The sequence below is a fragment of the Strongylocentrotus purpuratus genome, unplaced genomic scaffold (genome assembly GCF_000002235.5).
Source record: "Strongylocentrotus purpuratus isolate Spur 01 unplaced genomic scaffold, Spur_5.0 spur5_scaffold_17, whole genome shotgun sequence".
Taxonomy (NCBI): Eukaryota; Metazoa; Echinodermata; class Echinoidea; order Camarodonta; family Strongylocentrotidae; genus Strongylocentrotus; species Strongylocentrotus purpuratus.
This window is the reverse complement of record NW_022145602.1, coordinates 9,863,552-9,884,713: the sequence shown is the minus strand read 5'-3', so window position 1 is coordinate 9,884,713 and position 21,162 is coordinate 9,863,552. Positions and strand designations below refer to the sequence as shown.

Sequence of the window (21,162 nt, the reverse complement as noted above, 5' to 3'; positions counted from 1 at the left end):
GATAACCGCAGGCCAAGAAAACTGCCTACATTGATGGAAGTTGGAACCAGTTACAGAATCCATTCACCATGAGGATCTGGCACCTACGACGCCTGGTTGTCCTGCTGGGGACGGCAGCCGTCCTGGGGTCCATCCTGCTCTTCATGTCCGGGAGCAAGTCAGGCCTGTCGAACATGAATTTCTTGGAGAGTGCCCAGATAGACAGGATACAGAGACTGAAGCAGAAGATGAATTTACCACTGAGGAGAAGTGCACCTGTGGCTAATAATGGTAAGATGATGAGGAGGGGGGAAGGAGGAGGGGGAGGCGGAGGAGGAGGAGGAGGAGGAGCCGAGGAGGAGGAGGAGGAGGAGGAGGAGCCGAGAAGGAGGAGGAGGAGGAGGAGAAGGAGGAGGAGGAGGAGGAGGGGGAGGAGGAGGAGGAGAAGGAGAAGGAGGAGGTGGAGGAGGAGGAGGAGGAGGAGGAGGAGGGGAAGAAGGAGGAGGAGGAGGAGGAGGGGAAGAAGGAGAAGGAGGAGGAGGAGGAGGGGGGGGGGAGGGGGAGGGGGAGGGGGAGGAGCCGAGGAGGAGGAGGAAAATTATGATAAATTTGATAGGAAAGAAAATGAGGGAAATATAGTGGAATGGTTGATGTTGATGAAGAAGGAAAGGAAGAAAAACAAGGAGAAAATAGGGGTGGAGGAGGAGGAAGAGGAGGGGGAGGAGGACGACGAGGAGGACGAGGAGAATGATGATAATGACGATGGGAAAGAAAATAGGGAAAATGTAGTGGAAATGGTTGACGGTTTTTTAAGAAGGAAAGGAAGAATAACAAGGATAAAACATTACAAAGAATGTGAAGATGAGATGATGATGCTGCTGATGAAGAGTTGTGATGGTTGTGAAGAAGATGATTAAAAGGAGGACTGTGGTAATGGACATAACTCAAAAGAGGGTGGAACCGTGGAGAAGGTGAGACAGAGTAAAAGGGGAATGTTTTGGCAATAAGAGCATAAGAAAGAAATAATGAGTGGAGAATGAAATAGAAAAGAAGATTGGAAGAAGAGGGTAAAGAAGATGGAGAAATACTAGACAAAGATAGGAGGGGGAGATGGCAAAGAAGAAATACATGTAGCTGTTTAATTCACCCCATACAAACAAGTTAGATTAGAGTGTCTACTACTGTCAGAAATGAGAGATTTGTACTTGAATATATACTTGAATATATATACATGTAGCTTAAAGATTATTTATAAGTTCATGCCAAAAGAAATGAGATCAAGATCTGAATTTACATTTGACACTGGTCTACTTATTGTTGTTATCGTCAGAGACATGCACTGTACCGAATGGTAACCTGAACTCATCTATGGGACCTCGGATCCGCCTTGAGAAGCCTGTACTTCAGAAACTGTTACACCAGTCTCATCTGCCTTCAACACCACCCTGGCCTCGAGATGTTGAATGTAAGTTATCAAATAATTAATTCATAAAATTCATTTCAGTTTTGTTACCAGGGGCATTCCTAGACCATTTTGAATAAACCGTGAGAAGTTGATGAGAAGAAACAGGCTGGTAGTCAGATTACCACATATTCCAACAGATATTCAGGAAGAAGAAGAAGAAGAAGAAGAGGAGGAGGAGGAGGAGGAGGAGGAGGAGGAGGAGGAGGAGGAGGAGGAGGAGGAGGAGGAGGAGGAGGAGGAGGAGGAGGAGGAGGAGGAGGAGGAGGAGGAGGAGGAGGAGGAGGAGGAGGAGGAGGAGGAGGAGGAGGAGGAGGAGGAGGAGGAGGAGGAGGAGGAGGAGGAGGAGGAGGAGGAGGAGGAGGAGGAGGAGGAGGAGGAGGAGGAGGAGGAGGAGGAGGAGGAGGAGGAGGAGGAGGAGGAGGAGGAGGAGGAGGAGGAGGAGGAGGAGGATCTTTTCAATGGGGTGTCACCCTCTAATTTATTGGAGCCCCTGTCAGTTTGATACATTTTTTATATGTTTGTACATGTGTGTTCAAGTTTGTTTTTGTGGGTGTTGAATGGGTAATACATGTATTAACGTTAGGTAATGAACATAATCAACATGATACAACCGTTACACATTCAAGCAATTCAATTGGAAAATTTGTAAATGAAACAAAAAATATTGTCAGTAAGAATAATAGGCAAAGAAAAAAAGGGGGAATGAAGAGAGAGGGAGGGAGGGAGAGAGAGAGAGAGAGAGAGAGGGATAGAGATAAAAACAAGAAAGAAACATTTGATATCATTACCAACCTGTTTTAAATATAATCTAGAGAGAGAGGGAGAGAGCGAGAGAGAGAGAAAGAGAGAGAGAGAGAGAGAGAGAGAGAGCGAGCGAGAGAGAGTGGCAATGAGAGTGAGAGGGAGGCAATTAGAGACATTGAAAACAAAGTGGTAGAGGTTGCCCAAACTAGATTTTCTCATCATCGTATGACTTTGTTCATAATTGCTTGTACAAATAATAAGGCGACAAAGCAAATTGCCAAAAAAAAAAAAAATTACCTCCGGTCTACTGGTTCTATTGTGTGTATTATTAATACAATAACCCTGACCCTGCCTTGAATACACAAGGAATATTGATTTTGTTCATCCATGTCATAAAATGGGACATATTCCAAGATGTGAGAAAACTTCTGTTAGTTCATGATGTCAGTGAATATCATCTACATATGTATGTGCTTTGTATGCACATGGGAGTGTGTACCCTTGCTTACTACATGTAAGCTCACTGTATATATAATGTACCTGTAGGCTATAAATAGAAGAAAATAATAAAGCAAGATATAAAGCAAGAAAAAAAAAATACATTGGACAGTACTAACATCTGATCAAATTATTATCTTCCTCTTTTGTATAATTGAACACTTGTGGGGATATAATTGTGTAGACCTTGGGATCATTAAACTAAAACTTCTGCGCAAGTCTTGGATTTTTCGATCAACATAATGAATGGCTATTTTAAAATTTCTAATCTTCTCTTTGAATTTTTTCAGTTGTGTTTCAATCCCATGGCCCAGTCCATCAACAAAATTTGAACTCTAATCTCAGTTCGAATTTGCAAACATGTTGTGATAAATAAAGGAGCATAAAATATTATTTTGTTTGTATTTTAACGTTTTCTCTTGTGAAATATTTACCATTTCATGTTTTTTAATGTTTTCTGATGTTTCATATTTTGCATTTCACTTTTTTGATGTTTCTCTTGTGTAATAGTTTGCATTTCACGTTGTTTAATGTTTTCATTTGTTTGATATTTTGTATTTCATTTAAATGTAATTACATTATATCTTTAGTCTAGGCACAACATACTGGTGACATTACCCAATTAACAGTGTTCATATTTATTGATGCATGCTAGATTGAAATGCCATAGCATATATTTGAGTACAAGTACCTATTAAAGAAGATGACATGAATTTATGGACACAATCATTTTCATGCCTGTGCCCACAGAATGGTCTGATTCATTTCTTCTTATTTTCAAATACTATAAATCTGTTAAAGCCTGTCTGTACTAGTTTGATAAGGGGGATTATACCTCTCTGCAAGGTCACTGGCAGGTGGTTATCTCATCAAATCAGCTCTCAATTAACATAAGAAAAAGGAGATTATGGGGGACCAACAGGCACCGATAAGGCATTGTTTGCTACATGTATATAGAGGGCGCAAGTAGCTACAATGTATATGTAGTGCAGTGGGGCTTTAAGTGGGAATAGATTGATAGTAAATAATGGTAAATATGAATTAACTGAATTAGCAGGAGAATATTGGAGATGTACATGTAGTCCCTCTCATCTTACTGGGTTCTCTTCATCAGCTCTAGATTGCCAAATAACCCGCTATTTTAACTATCCCGATCGCAAATTATCCAGATAATTTGCGTCTTCTTCAGCCCGCAGTTGCGATTAGCGGGATATTTGGTCGAGATAATCATCCCAAAATATCTTAGACTAGTTTTTGTCTAAGTTTTTTTTACTAGATTTGCACTATGCGCGAACGTTGAGCAAAATATCTGGAGCACAAGTTTCGAGTTTCGAGATCGATTCTCGAGCTGATAAAGACGTGATTTATAACTTTGGGCTTATTTTCCAAATCAGAAATAGCAGGCTATTTGTTAATCTCGAGCTGATGAAGACATACAATGTACCTATGGTCAAGGAAAAATCTCTTTTCTGGAAAATCATGGAAAGTCATAGAAATTGTGAGGGGAGGCAGAGCCATAAAAAACAAAGAATATTGATTTGGTACATCCATGTCATAAAATGGGACATACATGTACATGTATTCCAAGATGCGAGATAACTTCTGTAGAGAATTGTTGTCAGTGAATTTAATTGTGAGGAAATTGTGAGGGGAGAAAGAGCCGCAGAGGCCATCACAAACATGACATAATATGTAACACTGTGAGGTATTTGTACGAAGCTTGGATGCTGCAACCCATATACCAAAATGATACTCATCCAGTTTGTGGAAAATTATAGAATTTGGTTTCCAAATTTCTGTGGGAATCCTGTATTGTCATGTTGAGCTTTATTTTCAAAGGCACTTTCTGTTACTACAGTCAAACCTGTCTATAGCGACCACCCAAGGGAGACGCAAAAAGTGGTCTTTTGTAGACAGATTCCTTGGTTTCAATGTTTCAATGAGAAACCATTCTCAAGGGGAACAAAACAAAATGTGGTCTTTGTAGACAGGTGGTCACCAAAGCAGGTTTGACTATATTTTGATTGCCTGTATTTTTTCTTTTTTTTTCTTCCACCAGCTCTTTTTGACGCTGCAGCCATCCAGGCGTCAGGACTTCCGGTCTTTAAACCAAGGTAAGAGATTAGCCTTCAGAGATGTATGCTTAGCTACAGGATGGACTGAGTCGCATGGAGGAAGAGATAGATTATAGAGGGAAAGAGAGACAGAGAGAGACAGAGAGAGACAGAGACAGAAAGAGACAGATATAGACAGAGACAGAGACAGAAAGAGAGACAGAGAGAGACAGACAAAGACAGACAGATACAGACAGAGACAGAGAGACAGATATAGACATAGATAGAGACAGAGACAGATATAGACAGAGACAGAGAGAGAGACAGAGACAGCTCTATAGACCGATACAGAAAGAGGCAGAAAATGGGGGGGGGGGGGGGGAGTTGATGAGATAGCCACCTGTCAGTGACCACCCTGGGTGGTCTTATTCCTCCTAGTCAAACTAGTACAAACAGCCTTTAAGACTTCATCTTTACACCATCTTTCGCATGTTCGTTTCAGGATACCGGCGCTGGTCTACCACAAGCAGACTTTCTTAGCCTTCAGCGAGGCCAGGTTTGATGGGCTCAAGGACTTTGGGAACATCATGATGGTCGTGAGGAGGGGGTTGGTAGAGGGGCGAGAGATTAGCTGGGGGACGATTAAGCTCCTTGTTAATCTGCCCGCATTCAGGTAGGTGTATTTCCTTTTCTTCATCACACTGACATGGGGCCAGCAGGAGTGCTTAAAGGGGGTGCAGCATGGCAAATATTGGTTAATGCCGTCTACGACTTCTGTTGGTCAACTGCACGTAAATGAAAGGACTTGATTAATGGTCAGCGTGCACTTGCGTTCGCGAATGTTGCACGCACATGAATACTGCGGTCGCGTAGTCCGTAGTCATATTGTACCCGATTGGCCCTCAGTCAGGCCATGGAAAAGACAAGTAGTCTCGTCATGCTACACAGCCCCTTCAAGCGAGTTGCGCCGTTCTCCTAAGCACGATACACAAGTTGAAACTGATCTAGCAAATCATGCTAGGTCAGAACCAAATCGTGTGCCATTCATATCATAGCAGTTTAGCAAAAAAAAATTTCACCTCTCAAGGCCATGTTTTTAGTACATGTAGTTGCCTTTTGTACGTCTTGTGTGATTTTCTCTCACCACTGAACTTCATGTTAAAGACTGTCAATACGAAATGTGGATCCATTTCATATTGTGCTAACCCTGTTCTAGTTGCAACGTTATTGTTGCAACTGATATTGTTCAGTCTGCAATGAATATTTTCACATAAAATACACATCTATAATAATAATACGCTAAGGCTCCGCGGGGGGCGCGACGTCTCGGCGAGCCTTTGTATTCTATTGTTTTTTAATGAGATCGCCGACCCAAGTTGGTGCGGCTATCTCCTCCTGAACCCTGCCCTCGGGGTACCCGTGCCCGGTGCCATCGTCCGCGGGAGAGTCTACTCTAGCGAATTGGCTATACTCCGCCCGAGGTCCTCCTCCGTGTCGACGTCCAGGGCGAAAACAGACGCGACATGCATAATGCACGATATGCGTGACGACAGAGATACCTCATGGATATGCAACATGACATCCGTAGACACACTACCGATGACCATCCACTCACATTAAGTTGCGTATTAAATGCTCTATGCAAAGGGCGGGATTACCGAGAGTAGAGCGTCTTGCTATAGGATGTGCTTTGTAGTAGCTAGGATGTGCTTTGCATGTAGTAGCTGCACAATTATACACGGGGCTTCCCGTCGACGTCCAAACTTAGAGACCTATTTCCATCATGATTGCCGCGATTTTTATATAGTTTTCGTGAATGGAGGTATGAAATCAAAGCTTATTTTGTGATTATGACGGTTAATGTATACTACATTTTTGATTATCATTTTCTAAAGGAAAGTTTTCACAAGAAAACCATTGGACTGACAGTTCATGTCGCAAGCTGCCTTCAGTCCTCACACATACAGTACTCACAGTGCAGTGTAACCCCGGCACCGCGCACTGCAGGCGTCCGAAGCCTGCGGCGTCGGTGTTCGAGCTTTTTGTTACGCTGGAGTGTGTGTGAGTTAAGCTGAGCTGAGCTCGAGTCGAAGAGATTTGACACTTTGAAATTGTTATCTGTTGGTTTGCATCATTATTGCCGCGATTTCAATATAGTTTCGTGAATAGATTTACGAAACCTGAGCTTAGAATTAGTAAAAGTATTACTAATGTCTACGTTTTTAAACGACTGTCTGATTTTCTTGTGAAAATTTTACTTTGAAAAATGATTATCGAAATTCATGGTCAGAAATAATCACAATCTAGGGTCTATTAATTATGTTACAGTTCTTGCATCAAATCAATGCATGAAAACTTAGTTATTGTTCTAGAAAAATGTTTTTTTTTTTTAAATAGGCAATTATGAAGTATTAAGCCTGAAACCTTAGCCTACTAAACAAATCTCTACAAAGTGTAGACCTATCCTTTTATGAATTAATGAAAAAGTAGCCCCAGAAAAAAGAGCCCCCGAAAGTTGAAAAAGTAGCCCCCGAAAATTTCCCAAAAATTGGAAATGATCGAGCCCCCGAAATGAAAAAACTTAATTTTTTGCCTGCGCCCCCCCCCTCTAGAATCCCGCGGATTTCCGCGGGTCCTGAGTTGAGCGTATATATAATATAGGCGTGGGGTCCACGGGTTTCAAGGGGCCATAAACCCCCAAAAGCTCGGGGGGTTACGTTCTTCAAAGTTGGGGGGGGGGGGGGGGGGGAGAGATCAGATCGCGGCGAGTTGAGTGTATATACAATATAGGCGTGGGATCCACGGGTTTCAAGGGGCCATAAACCCCCGAAAGCTCGGGGGGTTTAGGCGTTTAATTAGGGTCAGATGAGCATATTTTTAATACTTTATTTGTGACACTTGCGGGTCACTAATTGGCGTGGGGTCAATACGTAGAGTTGCGTAGTGTTGCGTACCAACTACGCTGGCCTACGTTACTATATGCTGAGGGACGGAAAGAGGTACGCAAGATGAACGAAAACAATTCAACATGTTTAATTTTTTTCGCGTAGTTTCGGCGTAGAAACTTGACGCAGAAAGTACGCCTTTTTACGCAACACTATGCTACATGACTACGCAACAGTACGCTACCCTACGCCAGATCGTCAAAGCAGTAAAAGCTTTCTACACAGTAAGCAACCATAAGCAAACCTGTACTCCAGCCTACGCATAACCTACGCAGGGACTATTTTCCCATTAATACGCAGCCTAATTTCTGCGTAGTCGGTACGCCACACTACGGAACTCTACGCAGTTCCAGTGGCTTAAAGAATAACTACAGGTACAGTTGGATCGTTTTTTTATTTTTATATACAGTGTAAGGCCAAATTTAAAAAAAAAAATGTTTAGCGTCCTGTTTTTTCGAAAAATGGGAAGGAGGAGGCCCTTTTTTTTTCTTTCTTTCTTTCAAAAAGGCTGCTCCGTACATTTTCCCTGACATTCTGGCTATTTTTCAAGATAGCGGCCGACAATTTTTTTTTTTCTTTTTTAAAATCAGAAATACATTTTAGCAGTGCTTTTCATCTTTTTTTTCTTTCAAAAAATAAAAAAATTAAAATTAAAAAAAAATAAAAAAAATAAATAAAAAATAGGAGGCGGCCCCCAAAAAGGAAGCAGGCGGGGACACTGTTTTTTCTTCTTTCAAAAAAAAATTTAAAAAAAATTTAAAAAAATAAACAATTACAAAATTTAAAAATAAAAAATAAAAAAAAATAATAATAATAATTAAAAAAAAAAAAAAAAATAGGAGGCGGCCCCCTAAAAGGAAGCAGGCGGGGACGCTGTTTTTTTTCTTTCAGAAAAAAAAAAATTCAAAAAAATTTCAAAAAAAAAAAAATAGGAGGCGGCCCCCAAAAAGGAAACGGGCGGGGACGCTAAACATGTATATTTTTTTAATGGCCTGAATGGCAAATAAAGTTCTTGGTGGTTTTAATTTAGGCAGTCTCTATATATCTATTTACATCCCCCGCCCCCTCTAGAATCCCGCGGATTTCCGCGGGTCCTGCTAGTTTAATAATAATAATACTACAGCATTTAAAAATGCAGCATATGAAATATATAATAAATATAAAATGTTCCAGTTGATGAAAAAAAGTGCATAATTTTTGTATGAAATGTTACTGTTTATATTCCTCCTACTTTATTAACCCTCTAACATGCAAAAAAGTCCTGAAAAATTTCTCAAATCACAAAGATATTTATTGTTTTCTTTGAAGGCGTCACTGTGCGACACCCTCAAAATTATCCCAACAATTTTTTAATGTTCCCTACCGTTTTTTTCCATGAAACTAAGACAAAAGACAGGCTTTGAAAAACATTTCAACACTTAAATGTCTTGAAGTATAGAGAGCCTTCTCATTGCTTTGTGACAATTTACATATACCTAAAATGTAATTAAATTATAATAATATAGTTGGGAGTATTCTGGAATTGATAAGATCAGTTTTTGTCTCGCCTGCGTAGCAAAAAGCGAGACATAGGCGCCGCTTTTCCGGTGACGGCGGCGGCGACGGCGACGGCGACGGCGACGGCGACGGCGTCAACATCAAAAACTTAACCTAAGGTTAAGTTTTTGAATTTTTGGTATAATTTTTAAAGTATAAGTTCTTAGTCAATGAAACTTTGACTATATGGTAATCAAGTATCCCCAATCATGTGAGTAGAATTTCAGATCACAAAGTCAAGGTCAAAGGTCATTTCAGGTCAACAGACTTGGACTATGTTGTAGCATCATCATCGAAAACTTAACCTAAGGTTAAGTTTTTGAATTTTTGATATAATTTTGAAAGTATAAGTTCTTAGTCAATGAAACTTGGACTATAGGGTTATCAAGTCTCCCCAATCATGTGAGTAGAATTTCAGGTCTCTAAGTTAAGGTCAAAGGCCATTTAAGGTCAACAAACTTAGACTTTGTTGTGGCATCAACATTAAGATTTTCAAAATGCTTCTTCTTCGTTATTTTTCAACCGATTTTGATTCTGATTGTTTCATATGATAGGGCTAGGAGGGGATTTAAAATTTCTACACAGAATCGTGAAATTCATTATCTATGCTAATTTATGCAAATTTATTCGAAATCACAAAAAAAGGCTTCTTCTCCTTCATTTCTCGACCGATTTTGATTTGGTTTGCTTTATATGGTAGAGCTAACTTTGGTACACTAAACTTCTACACAGAATTTTGAAATTGTTCTCCATTAATTAATTATGGTAATTTATGCAAATTTATTCCAAAAATAACAAAAATTGCTTCTTTTCCCTCATTTCTTGACCAATTTTGCCTTATCTGGTAGAGCTAAATTTGGAACAATAAACTTCTACACAGAATTGTGAGATTTTGCTCCATTGATTATTTATGGTACTTTATGCAAATGAAATGAAATTATGTCCCTTCCAGGGCATCAAATTTCTATTTTTTGACCAGTTCAAAAGTGTACCACATAAAATTTACGATATTTGTTGTTGTGAGATGCGGATGAGCGCTACGTCATTGACGTTCTGGTTTATCACATTGAATTGCGTTATGCAGGCGAGACCGCCGAGAGCGTTTCCCTTGTTTTCAATTTGCATCATTAATAATGGCCTGTTTGTCACTCAAACTTTCAGAATTCTTTTATTGTACATCTAGCATTGAAGTCACTACCTTAGCACCATTTTCTCTCATCTGAACAATGTTACCAAGTCCCTTTAAAGCCCCACTGTCCTACTTGTAGCTACTTGCTCCCTCTATTTGGCAAACTTCCCCAATCGGTGCCTGTTGGTCCCCCATGATCCTTTTTTTCTTATGTTAGTTGAGAGCTGAGATGATGAGATTGCCACCTGTCAGTTACCTGGCTGGGTAGTCTAATCCCTTCTGGCCCAATAGTATTGACGGTCTTTAATGTTACATTTATTCCCTGATCTTTTTCTTAATCCTGTACAGGATAAATAACCCAAGTCCAATCGTAGATAAGGTGAATGATGCCATCGTCCTGGTATTTTCCGCTTTTCCCACGGAACTCTCCTTCCAAGATATGATGGCGTTCCCCAGGTTTCCCATGTCCAAGATGTATATAATGAAGGTATGTTTCAAAACAAGACTGAAATTCGATATTTGACACAATGGCATACATGTTGTATGCTTGGCATTAAATTTCTTGTGACACTTGGTTTGTGCATGTACAGTGTGAGTAAAAAAAAAAAAGTTTACACCTAGAAAATTGCTGATTATTTTAAAGGTAATACAAAGTTTTGGGAAATTTTGAAAATTGGGTGGATAGTGATTCTTTACAATTTTGATATATTTGGATGCCCCTGTGGATGTCTTATAAGCACTAGAAAATTTAGTCCCTAAAACACTTCTACTTTCGAGAAAATCTAAATATAAACATTTACCGGTGCTCCCGGTAAATTTTGATAAATTTCAAAAAGCGCCTACGACCGTACAGTGGTAGCTGCGACCATGAAAATCTCAGAATATGTAGTTGTAATATATAATATCCAAACAGGAATAGCTAATCGGTCGAGTTTAGTCAAGAAACATTGCTTTATAGCTTAATTAATATCTCGACCTTAAGAGGGAGCTATACAACATAACGAGTTTATTATTTACAATTTCATAACCTAAGACTCGATTTCAACCGCGACAACGATCACTGAATGTCGTAGGATTGCACATGCTTCCAATATGTTCATTTGAACCAAATCCATGACCCCATACCAAAACTTTGTATAACCTTTAAAAATCATCTATGAATAGTAAATTATTAAACATCTTAGGAAAGAGTGTTTGATCTCAAATCGTTTGGTATCATTTGTGTGTGGCAGGGTTATTTACCGACATTACTACCACGGTGATAATAATGTATCTTCAATTGCGCCATCTGTTGGTGAAAGCATACATGAGCGATTTCCGGTTCATGTATCCAAGCATCATCATGTAATTGTCATCTGTTGTTAATGCATTGTGGGACAAGGCTGTCGACACATCAGGGGGGTGTTTCACAAAGATCCTAAGTTGAACTTATCTCTAAGTTGGACTTACCAATTATGGAAAGCCGTTAGCATCATTGAAAATATTTTGTAAAAATTATTTTAAAAGGCATAAAATGTTGATTCAAATCATTCATATTTTAAATTATCATGGGAGATTTCATGTTCCTGATGTGGAATTTATAAAAAGTCTAAAATACTCCCAATTTTTTTTTGAATTTAATTTATTTTAAGGCTACAAATGGCTTTCTATAATTTTTAAGTCCAACTTAGAGTTAAGTTCAACTTAAAATCTTTGTGAAACACCCCCCAGGACATTTTATGCTGCAGATGGTAGTATATGTAAATCTGAAAAAGGGTCAATAGAATACTCTGCATTTAAATGTTTTGTTTGTACTTCTTTTCATTTCATGGTTCTAAACTTGCATATTTCCTTTCAATAACATATGCTTTTCGAGATCTTGAGTTTAAAGGCATCGTTTAACAATGTTAAATCTGAGATGCATGGCCCTACATGTTATCAGTGTGTGTGATATGGTGTAATATTGAAGCCCTAAAAAAATTGCGCTGCAAAATGATCATGAAGTGCTTCAAAAAGAGTGACCGGTTTTACCATACTCATTTTCTCCAATAGACTGCAGTGTTATAAAAATCGTAGGAAAACGCGAAATTTGATTTTGATTTCCAATCATAAATATCTTGATAATCAGACAGACGATCGGCTTGTTAAAGTCATGGGGTTCCTGACTGACCTACATGTAAATGTTTGTAATTATCATTGCAGCACGAGCTAAATCAAGGATTTTTTTCAGAATCTGAGCAATGTTACTGATTCACTTCAATAATTTATTTACATATTCAGACATATGACCTTGGTGAGACGTGGACACCTTATGAAGACATCTCATATCAGACTGTACTAACGATGCATCCCGTCCCTGTTCTTATGGTGCCAGGTAAGACCACATGTGCTTGGTGTATTGTGAAAAGGAGCTTTATAGAGTACTGAAGCCGTGACGTCATAAAGAACAATTTTTAGAATTTCTCAATTTGAACTTCATTTTCCGAAAGAGCATGAAAAATAATTTCAAAATGTAAATAAACAACTGAATATGCTGAGTATTGGCTAAGATATGACCATCTGAATGAAAAGATTTCCTAGGAACTCAGTGTTATTTTGCTCTGGTTCGTAATGTTATGAACCAGAGCAAAATAACACTGAGTTCCGATGGTCATATCTCAGCCAATACTTAACATATTCATTTGGTTTTCAACATTTGGACATTATTTTTGATGCTCTTTCGGAAAATAAAGTTCAAATTGAGATATTCTAAAAATAGTTTTGTGATGACGTCACACTTCACCACTCTATTAACAAAACTACTGGTGGTATTAATGTATAAAGGTGTCGTAGACGAGTGATTTAAGCAATTAACTTGAAGTGCAAAGGTTGTGGGTTTGATCCCCGACATGGCACTAATGTCATTGGGCAAGGTATTAATCTATATTTGCCACTTCATACCCAGGAGATGAATTGGGACCTGGATGACGAAAGCCTTTGTATAGTACTTGGCATATATGCCTTCATGACAACCATATGGTAGGAATACTCCCCAGGGAGTGAAGATAGTGTACATTGTGCGTGAATGAATCTGATGACCAGGGTAATATACCTTTAGAGCGCTTAGAGAGTCTTTAGAGAAGGTGTTTTGTATTATATGAATTCAGATTATTATTATCAAATTTATAAAGATATGTGTTCACACTTTACTTTGTATCGCCTATCCTCGCTTCAGGTCCCGGACACAGTATTCAACTGAAGTGTGGTCGAATCGTTGTTCCATGTAACTACTTCACGCAGGACAAGAGAGGAAGTGAGTATTCAATCATCATAATAAAAATAATAATAGTACAGCATTTACAATGTGCCATCAATCTAATAAACTATTCTGAGGCGCAGAGGGAGATTATTACCCTGACTTTAGCACGGCTGCCATTACGGCGCTCTAGCATTTCAAGGAATTTCCTGCCAGGTACCCATTTACATCACCTGGGTTGAGTGTGGCAAATGTAGATCAATGTCTTGCCAAAGGACATTAGTGTCGCGGTGGGACTCCAACCGCAGACCTTGTGATCGACAGGCCGGTGACATATCCACTCGACCACGACACCATGGTAATCAAATGTACTGGTGTGAAACATGCACAGAATCAAATGGAAACTGAAATACGAAAAACATGTACTAAAGGAACCTGTCTACAAAGACCGCCTGTCAACAAAAACCACTTATTGTGTTTCTCTTGGTCGGTCGCTATAGACAGGTTTGACTGTATAATTACTGATGTGGCTTATAACATTGCTTCTTCTCCAGAATCGCTGAATGGGCTGTGCCATAATTGCAGTAACTACAATCGAGCTATCTACAGTGATGACGGGGGAATCACGTGGACCGTTGGTGGACGATCTAAATTCAAACGGGATCCATTCCGCATCCCGATTCATCCCAATGAAGTCATGGTAAGTTTGGATCTGGCGGGTGTTTCACAAAGATATTAAATCAAACTTGGCTCTAAGTTGGACTTAAACATTTCGGAGAGCCATTTGTAGCCTTAAAACAAAACATATTCAAAAGGGAAAATTCAAGTATTTTAGACTTTTCATAAATTCCACATCAAGAACATGACATCTCCTAGATAAAAGAAAATATGAAAGATTTGAGTTAACATTTTATGCCTTTTAACTTAACTTTTACCAAATGTTTTCATAGATGCTAACGCCTTTCCATAATTGTTAAGTCCAACTTTGGATCTTTGTGAAACACCCCCCCCCCCCGAAAAGTAAGAAGGAGATGTTACTTCTTTGTGTAAATAAATCTACTTGAAGCCTCTGCATTTTCTAAGGTGCCTTTGTATGTTTCAACATCTACATGTTTTGGTGGCTTGCGATATCAAAATTACCAGGCATTTTCCAGGTTTGTGTGTGTGTTGTTTTTTTTCTTTCTTTTAGTCTTGGAGTAATTGCAGAAAAATGTGATAACGTTGTTGTTATTTTGTAAGGCTCTTCTCAGAGACAGTATTTACCATAATAAGACTTTACGAGATGTCAGGTAGCAAGTTTTGTTTCAATATGTATGTAGTTTGCAATTTTTTTTTGAAGAAAATAAGAACTGAGAGAGAGAGAGAGAGAGAGAGAGAGAGAGAGAGACAGAGAGACAGAGACAGAAAGGGAGACAGAGAGACAGAGAGACAGAGAGAGAGAGAAATCTAAGTACTCATCTTGCATGATTAGGTGGATATGAAATTACAAATTTACGTTTTATTTTGATTCAGGCTGTAGAATTAGATAACGGTGTTGTGAGCCTGAACAGCAGGACGCTTAATTTCCAGCAGACGAGGGCGGCGATCTACAGCTTTGATGGGGGTGCCACACTTTCCGAGACCATTTTAAAGGACGAGCTCGTTGAACCGGGCTGGAAGATAACCAAACAGGGAAAGTCTTCTCCTAGAGCTGCGGGTGGATGCCAGGTATGGGGATGGTGGTGGTGGTGGTGGTGGTAGTTGTGGTGGTGATGATGGTGATGATGATGATGATGATGATTGTGATGATGATGATGATTGTGATGATGATGATGATGGTGATGATGGTGGGGGTGTTGGTTGTGGTAACGATGGTGGTGATGACGGTGATGATGATGATGGTGATGATGGTGGTGGTGGTGGTGGTGGTGGTGGTGGTGGTGGTGGTGATGATGACGACGACGACGACGACGACGACGATGATGATGTTCAAGATGATTATGATTATAATGACATGTGTTCATTATTTTGATTTCATGTATTATAAGGACAATAATGAAAATGAAGCTGGAAATAATGATATTTACCTAATTACTTGAGGTGAGAATGAGGAGGAAAAATGAACAGGGAACGAAGAGACTTCTTTGTCTTCTTATTTAATAATTATTCAAACTGACATGCAACTTTGTCAAAAAAAACAGCAATCTTTGTAGGACCCCATCAAGGTCAAGCACTTATTGATTGTTATATGTTCTTCTTTAATCATGTCCAGGCAAGTCTCATAGCCTTCCCAAGACCAAAGGGCATCACCATCGGTCAAAAAACATGGGTCATTCTCTCCAACCCAGCTGACCGCATCGAGCGACAGAACCTCGCCCTCCGCCTCAGCATCGACGGTTGCCAGACGTGGTCCCAGCCATTCGGTATCCACGACGTTTTCGCCGCGTACTCGGACATCACCTACTTTGAGATGACGGACGCGAATGGGACATCCCTACCCCATCTCGGCCTCCTCTTCGAGGGTGGAAAGCAAGGGCCGTACGAGTACACCAGATTTAAGATCTTTACCTTAGGGCAGGTCTTACAGGGTTTAATGGCAAGTACCCCGAGTAGGTGACAGTGATGTCATCCTGTACGTGTTCTGGGGCTTGTTTCACAAAGGTTAAGATTGACTTTAAGTTGGACTTAACTATGACAGGCCGTTCATGCTACTGTTTGCTCTCACTATTTAGTGACATTGGTCTATCAATGGACGTACAAATCATGGTCACAAATCTACAGAATTCACATTTTTGGATAATTCATTATTGGGAAAATAATATCTAAAGATCATATTGGTGAGAGCATACAGTGGCATGAACGGCCTGCCATAGTTAAGTCCAACTCAAAGTCGATCTTAGTCTTTGTGAAACACCCCCCTTGTGTAGCATATTGTATGTATGTGTATCTGTATCTGAACCAACTTGCGGAATCATTTTTAAGGTCATGTGTAACAAAAAATTTGAAGCATATTTGTTTTTGTGCCATCTGAAATAGGTGTAATATTGAACATTAATCTGGTCCAAAATAACTAGTTTTGTACTCTATAATAGAAATTATTTATATGGTATCAATCCAATATGCCTCAACCTTTGTGAGCTAATGTTTAGGTATTGAAAAAGGGTCCTGAAGTGATTGTATGACACATGCTATGGGTACAATTGCTGTATGATCAATTAATTACAATTCGAATCTATAACTTTACCTGTGGACCAAACACCTAACTGTACCTGTGGACCAAACACTACACCTAAATTTAAACTTTAAACCTAACCCAAAACCCAATCAAAACCCTAACCCTAACCCGATATTCGGGGAGTGGTCCGGGACTGAAATTCATTCAAATTTGTTTTGATTCATCTTATGTCAACTGACAATCAGACTACTACTTTATCGGCCCGCAAGCAATAATATTGAGTGGCTTGTTTGTGAAACCCCCTAAACTCACCCACGCCAGTCTGCCCCTGCCTATATCTATAACTTAATAAAGCCAGGAGCAACGTGACCAGAGTAAATCGAGGGATCAGTGACTCAAAGACGTAACTCCATTTTGCCCATTTTGAGAAAAAGTGGTTTATGTGTCACTGAGCACTTGGGCCTTTAGGAGTTAAGTCTATGTTTCACTAGCCATTGACTTCCATGGGGTGTTGGGTGGAGTTAAGTCTTTGTGTTTCCTGGAAAGCCCATATTTTTCTGAACATTTTGATATCAAATACTCATTTTGGCAAAATATGGAGTAACGTCTTTGTGTCACTGAACCCTCGAAATGTTGTTCAAACTTTAAAGTAGGAAGAGAGAAAACAATGTTTCTCGTGTTTTTAGCATCGAAACTGAAATATGCATATTAGCGGTATGCAACTTTTTGACTTGAAACATTTGTTTCATGTAATTAGAATATTTTTTGTTTGTACTTGAGCTGTAGAAGCACCTACATGTAGTTTGGATCATGTAATGAAGGGCCATCTTCATTAATCCTTAGAATGCCAAAGATATTTGCTTGAACTCTGTGTTTTGTTCTCCAGCCTATTTTTATAAAATGCAAATTTGAGTGCTTTATTGTGTACAGATCTAGTGTTGATTCTGCCTTTAAATAGAACATCTTGTACTGCTTCAAAAGGTAAAACGAACAAAAAAAATTAAAAAATCACATTCTTAATTCCTTTTATCCCATGTCGGTGCTTTTGACATGGAATGAAACTATATAGGAGAACGGAAACGAAGAGTGAAAAGTTGTAAGATGTAATCACTGTTATTTGACAATCATGTTTTCATGGCATAAAACACTGCACAAGCAACCTTATTTAATAGTTTAATGTACTGAGATTTGATCATGACTTATAATGCATGGGTAATACTTTTAATGATTAAAGTATAATGAATTAAAAAGCTACATATATAAAATGTGATAGGTGCAATGAGGCTTAGTTTAATGGTGACATGTAGCAATGTGTATTACTGGGCCCCATTTCACAAACATTGTCATCAGTGACAAATGACAATTTTTGTTATAAGCTACTGAAATCCTTGTTTCTGATTGGTTATCAGCAGATTTGTCACTGGTTTTTGTCATTGAAAAAAGGATTTGTGAACAGGGTCCCGGGAGCCTCTTTGATGATGACAGTTTCTTGTATATAATGTAGCCTTTTCTGCTCGGTGCTCATGGTGCTCGCTCTCCTCAACGCTAGAGGTACATCATCCATTATTTACAATGTATGTTAAAGCCCGCCTGCACTAGATTGGCCAGGGGGATTAGACCTCCCTGCAAGGTCACTGACAGGTAGTTATCTCATCAAATCAGCTCTCAACTAACATTAGAAAAAGGGGATCATGGGGGACCAACAGGCACTGATTAGGCATTGTTTGTTATAAAGAGGGCGCAAGTAGCTACAAGTAGTACAGTGGGGCTTTGATGGAACTTCATATCAGCGCGGCTTCATATTATACATCTATGTGCAATTCCTTCCAGCTGCTATTCTATGACGAAGGATCAAATTTAATGTAATCCTCATGAATCAGAATGTTTAGTTCAGAATAAGATTGCGAGGCGAGGGGCGGGGGGGGGGGGGGGGGGGGGGGGGAAGGGGAAAACAAGTCAACCTCGTTTCCGAATTCATGTGAAAAGCAATCATTATTAATAATAATTATTAATGAACCCTGCAAATCTGCTCATAATTTTGTGGTTTAATAAATTGGACAGGCTAAATGTTTTGTATTTAATGGACATTTATCGACAGACTGTAGAGACTCATTTTATATGTATATATGTATATATATATCTTCTGCTTTTTTCCAAATAGACTTGCCATCCCTAAAATGGTCACAGATTATGGAATATATGTTTTAGAAATACACATTTAGTATAAAAGCATTCTAAGTAATTTCTACTTATTAATGATTGAAATTGGTGAAGTAATATAATTGAAATATATAGAGTGCCATAAATGTAATTTTTTTTTGGTCAATGACAATCATGTTTTTTGATGCTGCTTATAAATATCGGCTTGCATGGTGATGTAGATTTCTAGGACTCCCCAATCCTTCCCCTCTCTCACATGGTGCAACCGCAAGCCTACTGTAATTCATGTTTTTGTTTTCCTACTCTGCCTACTAACTATTTGGATGTGAGCACCATGACAATGTGGCATGTTCACTTGACTCTCAACCATAGGGTGGAGGGATTGGACCCATATACTGAATTTATGTTATTTCTTAAAGGGAAAGTCCACCCCCAAAGTAAGTTTGTTTCGATAGAGGCAGAATAATAAGAAAATCAGGTGAGTGAAAGTTTGAGCAAATTCTGAATGAAAATAAGAAAGTTATGAATTATTGAAGTTGTGATCAATCAAATACAAATTGGCAACTCTGTGACTTATTATACGAGCTCTCCTTCATTTGCTTTGTGCATAATATTCCATAAAATCATGTTTTCTTCGTTATTGATGACGGAATATATATTTGTTCCTTGCAGGGGGAGTATAGAAACATATTTGCAATTATTATATGTAGGGTGCATGTACAGTGTATGGTTGAAATTTTTCTTGAGGGAAAATGAAAATTTTAGATTTTTTTAGTACTGAGTAAATGGAATTTGAGCTCGCATGATACGTCATAGAGTTGCCAATTTGTGTTTGATTGATCACAACTTCAAAAATCCTAACTTCCTTATTTTTAATCGGAATTTGCTCAAACTTTCACTGACTTGTTTCTCTCATTTTTCTACTCCTATTAAAACTAACTTAATTTCAGGGTGGACTTCCCCTTTAAGAATTGAGTTGAGGTCTCGTCAAATACCAGTAAAGGGTTACATTATGATAGAAACGGTCTTTAAACGCTTAGGACAGGTCGATAATGTAATACACAAAGTTTTTAATCATCAAAATTACGACTCAACTTTGCTTGAAGTTGCATGCACTGTACAAACAAATAAATACATTTTTAGTTATTCACTATTTCATTACAACAACAATAATATTTTCTATCAATAGACAACTCCATGGGGCTCTGATAATACAATGTAGTGGTAGCATTGAAGTTTTAAGGCAGCTCAGACCACGTTTTGAAAACATATTTATGCAGTAATAAGCACCCTTTTAATTTTACAGTGATATCTGGGTGACTATTTCGAAAGATTTTAAAATGTACTTGAGCATACACAAAGAATTTATGCAAATTAGGCTTACATGTACATCATAGATGACATTATATTTTACGTGTATATCCAATTACTTTGAATTAGATTTGCAAAATATTCAAATTATGCAAGGAAACCTGTTTAATTTCTAGACTTCACTGTCAGAGACTATTGAGTGACTGACTGACTTCTTTTTTTTTCTTTGGTAATAACATTCATGTACATACAATGAGTTGTAAAGGGTAAATGAGCATTTGTCTACATCAATAACCCACTTTTTTGGCCTGCAAATGGGACATGGTACCTTTAAAAAAAATACCATTGTTTAATGTACATTATTGATAATTCACTAGCAATGGTTGATATTTTTATATGATATAGTTTATGCATGTGAACCCATTACACAGGTTTGCATTAGAAACAAAATCTCTTAATATAAAGATAATTAATTGTAATGGAAGCAGAATCCACCAATATTCAATGGTAAAATCAAGAGGTGCTTCAGTTTTTGATGAAAATGTGGAACAAAACAATTGCACAAAATTACCCCGATAAGAATGTACCATAGTACATGTACAGTTAACATCTAAAATATTCATACCTTTTGTACATTTGATGTTTGTCGGTGCTTTTAGTGCTTTTAGTAACCAAAGAATGAATTGTGAACTTGTTGAATTAGCCGGGTCTTTGTTGAGTACCTTTTAGAGTAAGGTTCAAGATGTACCATTTTTAAGAAACCTAAATTGGGACAATTCAGTTTTTCACATACACTGTACTTAATACAATTTCAAAACTTGGTAAGGGTATAAATAACTTGGTATTTAACTGCGCATGTCCATGTAATAATGTAATGTAGTTGTTCCAGATACGTATTTCATGATTCCAATATTTCTATGTTATTCCATTTTGTGTAAACTGCAGTGGTATTGCATCATGTCTTTTTTGTTTG

The 21,162-nt window shown here is 38.5% G+C and overlaps 1 protein-coding gene across 1 annotated transcript in view; it reads left to right on the top strand.

Moving 5' to 3' along the window:
* LOC583431 (sialidase-3) overlaps nt 1-16,368 on the top strand; it is a 16,372-nt gene extending 4 nt beyond the window's left edge. Inside the window, exons 1-10 of the mRNA XM_030988654.1 lie at nt 1-270; nt 1,310-1,444; nt 4,746-4,800; nt 5,243-5,413; nt 10,699-10,837; nt 12,610-12,703; nt 13,544-13,621; nt 14,119-14,264; nt 15,077-15,271; nt 15,816-16,368. The exon at nt 1-270 is cut by the window's left edge and continues 4 nt beyond it. Coding sequence (XP_030844514.1) covers nt 69-270; nt 1,310-1,444; nt 4,746-4,800; nt 5,243-5,413; nt 10,699-10,837; nt 12,610-12,703; nt 13,544-13,621; nt 14,119-14,264; nt 15,077-15,271; nt 15,816-16,160 — 1,560 coding nt within the window. The 5' untranslated portion in view covers nt 1-68 and the 3' untranslated portion in view covers nt 16,161-16,368. The remainder of the gene's footprint in view (nt 271-1,309; nt 1,445-4,745; nt 4,801-5,242; nt 5,414-10,698; nt 10,838-12,609; nt 12,704-13,543; nt 13,622-14,118; nt 14,265-15,076; nt 15,272-15,815) is intronic.
* Nucleotides 16,369-21,162: the final 4,794 nt, after the last annotated feature.